Genomic DNA, 5,495 nt, shown 5'->3' on the forward strand with positions numbered 1-5,495 from the left:
TTCCCAATGTCCAGAGAACACACAACTATTAAGTTCTACTCTCGTTAATTCATGGAGTATATGGTTCTAATAGAGTTGAATCTATTTTTATTATCGAGCGTAATCCCTTTAATAATTGTATCGTAATCTGCTGTTATATAATATAGTGTAATCTATTCTCTTCTAATCTAGTGTAATCTGTTTCGATCTAGTTTAATCTACTATGTTATAATCTAGTCGGTTCTGTTCTAATATAGTGTAATCTGTTGTGATCTAGTGTAATCTATTATGTTATAATCTAGTCGGTTCTGTTTTAATCGAGTGTAATATATTCTGTTATAATCTAGTCTGTTCGGTTATAATGCAGTGTCATCTGTTATAATATAGTGTAATCTATTCCATTATAATCTAGTGTAATCTGTTCTAATCTAGTGTATTATGTTCTGTTATAATCTAGTGTATTCTATTCTGTTATAATCTAGTCGTATTCTGTGCTAATCTAGTGTAATCTATTCTGTTATATTCTAGTATAATCTATTCTGTTATAATCTAGTGTAATCTGTTATACTCTGTTAGCGTTTGGTTGAGTTTGGCCTTCTGACTTTACCTGTAAACATGTAAATACATCTTTTGGAATAACGACGACGCACAGGAACGAGTTCCTCTGTTGAACGAAAAAGGTTTTTATTACCTGACATTGTCTTTAATTAACTTAATCAACTTCTTTATGTAGCCTAAAACTAATTGGATCAGCTGTCGAACACGTGGGCAGAAGGGAACATTTAGAAGAGAGATGAGATGATTGAAGATATTAAAGAGTGAGAGGTGAGCTGTACCTCCCTCCACCACGGGAGGCGGGCCCGACCCCGAGGGGCGGGGGGCGCCGCCGGGGGAGGCTCGAGCGCACCGCGCAGAGGTGCCGGCGGAGCGACGCAGAGCGTGAGACCCACGGACCACGACACACCGCCCCGCTGAAGCTCGGCTCGCTCCCAACCTGCAACACGTCTCCCGCCCCGCGAGGATCCGACGGAGCGTCGCGCGACGACCACCACCTCGCCGCTCGGTTTCAAATTGAAAACTTGGATCCAAAAGATTTGTTTCCTCTCCAAACTTTTCGCTTGAGCTGACTCGAGGGAGAGCAGGTGAAGATGGCGAGAGGTCCGGAGCCCGGCCCGGCACGGGGCGTCCCCCCCGGGCGGCTGGTGCTGCTCCTTCTCCTGCTGAACACCGGACACTTGTCCGGGGTTTCCTCGGCCCAGGAGCTGAACGGCTTCAGCCTCCATCCACCCTACTTCAACCTGGCGGAGGGCACGCGCATCACGGCAAGCGCCACCTGCGGGGAGGACGGGGCCCGGTCCGTCACGGACTTGTACTGCAAGCTGGTCGGCGGGCCGGTGTCAGGGGACCCCAGCCAGACCATCCAGGTACTACACAGACCAAAGGGGGCCGGGGACAAAGATGGGGGGAGCAGGGACGCAGCTGAGGTCCAGGCGGGGTTCGATCCAGGGGGGGGGGGGGCGGGGGTACAGACCTGCACCTGCGGGTCCGGTTTATACGTGTTCAGGGTCTATACCGGTTTAGGGTCTTTACGTTTGGGGTTTACACTTGTTTAGGGTTTATACGGGTTGGGGTTTATACTGGTTCAGGGTTTTACGGGTTCAGGGTTTATTCGCAGGCCGAAATCCAGCCGCTCAGGGTTAAGCGGCTGGTCCGCTCCGTAGAGCTTGGGACCCCGGGGTTTAGTGATCACCAGCGACATGTGAAAGAGGCTAGATGCTTCGTTTGAGTACCGAGACTCTGGTCGTTCAGGAGATCCGCTGGGTGGACGAGTGAGCGGTTCAGTGACGTCACGTGTAGAATAAAAATTTACGGGGAGGATTTCAAAATACAGTCTAACGGTTAAAAATCAAACCCATTTTCTCTCTCCGATGTCCCCCCCCCTCGGTAGTCTTCTTCAGTCTCTCTCTCTCTCTCTCTCTCTCTCTCTCTCTCTCTCTCTCTCTCTCTCTCTCTCTCTCTCTCTCTCTCTCTCTCTCTCTCTCTCCCCCTCTCTCTCCCACCTGTCCCTGCATTCCTCGCATTGATTGACCCGTAAATTCGAGTGAGGATGCAGCCAATCAGACGGCGCGTTGACTTCATTATTCACGGTGTCACTGGATCGTTTCTGAGAGTTTCTAATCTGTGTTTAGGTTTTTGGCGGGGAGAAAATCGTGTGAGTTTTCACTAATTACAGTTAAAGTCAACAGAAATCAGTGTCTTAAAGAGGGGTGGGTGGAGGGAGAGCGAAGGAGGGAGAGGGAGAGACAGAGAGAGGGAGGGAGAGAGAGAGGGGAGTTCCCAGCCGATAGATGTGTCAGTAATCAGTTGTGTTAAAAGGTCAAAACACCATAAAAGAGTCAAAATGGATGCCCTGAGGACGGTTCTCGCTGAAGAATCCCTGGTATTCTCCCTAAACCCGGCCCTCAGGCCAGTGTGTGTGTGTGTGTGTGTGTGATGCTCCAGCGTGTTTGTGTGCTGGGGGCAGGGTTAATACACTGAACGAGTGAATTAATGAAAGGCAGAGGTTAGTTTGGTAGCCCGAGGGCAGGTCACCCCCCCCCCCCCCCCCATGACTCATCAAAGGTTGTGTAAATAACCTCACAAAATGGCCGCCTGTGTTCCGAGAGAAAGCCCCCCCAGCCCCTAGACATGTCACGACAGGTCCCGCCTCTCCCTCTGACAATTTGCTACTATTATAATGCAATACTCGAAATATAAACTGCAGTACTCTGAGTGTATACTGCAATACTCAGAATATAGTACCTTACTGCAATACCGCATATACTACAACACAAGAGACAGGCTATGCTTTTAAACCACACATACTCGGGGTATCCAGAACTAAAATGCCCTGCAATACCTATTCTTGGTGTACCCAGAGACCATACAGTTCAATACATCCAGAGATGATGTACTGCTGCACACACGCTGAGCCTGACCAGAGGTGAGCCACTGGAACAGATCTCTGAGTGGGGAGGTGAGGCCTCAGCCACGCTGTCCTCCATTGGTTTCGTTTGGGTCTTCATGACGCATGTGTGATGAAGTGATGACTCGACCACCTCTCCCTTGATCCAGACCGCAGAGCGCCACACAACAGCTGTCAGGCTCCGTCATGTTCCTCTGTGAAGTCCTGCTGGTTTCAGAGCTCGGCTCCACATGTTGAGGTCCAGGAGATGATCAGACACAGATCTCTGAGGTCCCTCCCTCATGAGGCAAATCTGTACCAAACTGAACTGCTCCCGTTCAAACCCCGTTCAAACCTTCTTCCAAACTGCCGCTCAGCGCTCTGATAGCTTCAACCGTCCACTGGAGTAGATAACGTCTAGAGGGGCAGAGAGCAGGAGTAGTGAAGATAACGTCTAGAGGAGCAGAGAGCAGGAGTAGTGAAGATAACGTCTAGAGGAGCAGAGAGCAGGAGTAGTGAAGATAACGTCTAGAGGAGCAGAGAGCCGGAGTAGTGAAGATAACGTCTAGAGGAGCAGAGAGCAGGAGTAGTGAAGATAACGTCCAGAGGAGCAGAGAGCAGGAGTAGTGAAGATAATGTCTAGAGGGGCAGAGAGCAGGAGTAGTGAAGATAACGTCTAGAGGAGCAGAGAGCAGGAGTGGTGAAGATAACGTCTAGAGGAGCAGAGAGCAGGAGTAGTGAAGATAACGTCCAGAGGAGCAGAGAGCAGGAGTAGTGAAGATAACGTCTAGAGGGGCAGAGAGCAGGAGTAGTGAAGATAACGTCTAGAGGAGCAGAGAGCCGGAGTAGTGAAGATAACGTCTAGAGGGGCAGAGAGCCGGTGTAGTGAAGATAACGTCCAGAGGAGCAGAGAGCCGGAGTAGTGAAGATAACGTCCAGAGGAGCAGAGAGCAGGAGTAGTGAAGATAACGTCCAGAGGAGCAGAGAGCAGGAGTAGTGAAGATAACGTCCAGAGGAGCAGAGAGCAGGAGTAGTGAAGATAACGTCTAGAGGGGCAGAGAGCAGGAGTAGTGAAGATAACGTCTAGAAGAGCAGAAAGCAGGAGTAGTGAAGATTTTGTCCAGAGGAGCAGAGAGCGGGAGGAGTGACGATAACGTCTAGAAGGGCACAGAGCAGGAGGAGTGGAGGAGTTAAGGATGGTTGGGGATCAGTTAAAGCTCCTGTTTAGGGATTGGATGTGGCGGGGAATACTACTTGTGAGGATGGAGTCAGAACTCTCTCTCTTTCTCTGTCTCTTTCTCTCTTTCCCTTTCTCCTTCTCTTTCTCCTTCTCTTTCTCTGTCCCTCTCATTCTCTGTCTCAGGTTAATCCTGTTTTGATTTCACAGCTAGATGCTGTGCTGGTTTAGTTAATTAAAAACCACAGGGGGCTGAGAGAGAGGGAGAGAGGGAGGGAGGGAGGGAGGGAGAGTGCGTTGTGATCTCCAGGCGAGTAGAGAGGGGGAGAGATGGTGACGTGCGTGGCTACGTGCACCCGTCAGCCACCCTGACGTAGCAGCATGGTGGCGTGGGTCTCGGGTCACATGCATGATGCCACATAGACTACAGCTGTGTGCATGTAGTTGGTGACAAACACAAGCATGAGTTACCTCTCTCTGTCTCTGTCTCGCTCACCCGCTCCAGTTCGTGCGGTGTGTAAATCATAGCTGTGATTGAGGGAGGAGTGGAGGGGGGGGGGGGGGGAAAGAGAACAGCGATTGATTACATGAGGCAGCAGGTGTTGCCGCGAGCGACAATATTTACTTCCCTTACGAGGGACAGGGAGGGTGGGAGAGAGAAGGAGGGAAAGAAAGAGCCAGACAGACACACAAACATCTGACAGACAGTGGTGTCAAAAGTACACACATTCTTTACTTAAGGAAATACCCAAGAACCCGGGCTCTGAAAAGTACGGGCTCTGAAAAGTACCGTACTCAACTTATAAAAGCAGCTCTCTAGCCTTTCCGCCGGCTGTTTATGTAAAAAGCAAACCGATCCACAAGTCATATTAATATAATAACAACACTGTTAAAGTTAAACCATTCTAAATTCATATTCAACTTTATACCTATAAAATAAACAACATACTGAAAATATGAAGATTAACATTGCTTATAACGGTTTCAATGTCCATGACAGAACTTAAACATTATGATCAAAAGATACCACACTTCTGGTGTCATTAAGCATTAAACTGGGATGTAACAGCCATCAGATCAGCGTGTTAATGTTTTTTTTTATTGATGATTTATTTATGCAGGGAGACGGGTCTGAGGCAAAGGTCTGCCCCGCAAAACAATATTTAGAACAACATGTAGACACAAAAACACTGAAGGATCAAACACAAAAGACTAATCAAAAATCAAGTGCAGTTATAAAATATATGAATCCTTTTACAATGTTTTAAAAGCAGTGATAGAGAACCTCTGGGCAAATGTTATCCTGGAGTGAAGACAAGTGCTTGGTATATATAATAAAAATGGTAGTAAAAATGTAAGATGTTATTAAATCGTTTACTGGTTATTCAACAGGTG

The 5,495-nt window shown here is 48.2% G+C and overlaps 1 protein-coding gene across 1 annotated transcript in view; it reads left to right on the forward strand.

Moving 5' to 3' along the window:
- Positions 1-920: 920 nt before the first annotated feature.
- Positions 921-5,495, forward strand: part of LOC130382983 (laminin subunit alpha-5-like) — a 51,219-nt gene continuing 46,644 nt past the window's right edge. Inside the window, exon 1 of the mRNA XM_056590993.1 lies at positions 921-1,403. Coding sequence (XP_056446968.1) covers positions 1,128-1,403 — 276 coding nt within the window. The 5' untranslated portion in view covers positions 921-1,127. The remainder of the gene's footprint in view (positions 1,404-5,495) is intronic.

The sequence above is a fragment of the Gadus chalcogrammus genome, chromosome 1 (genome assembly GCF_026213295.1).
Source record: "Gadus chalcogrammus isolate NIFS_2021 chromosome 1, NIFS_Gcha_1.0, whole genome shotgun sequence".
Taxonomy (NCBI): Eukaryota; Metazoa; Chordata; class Actinopteri; order Gadiformes; family Gadidae; genus Gadus; species Gadus chalcogrammus.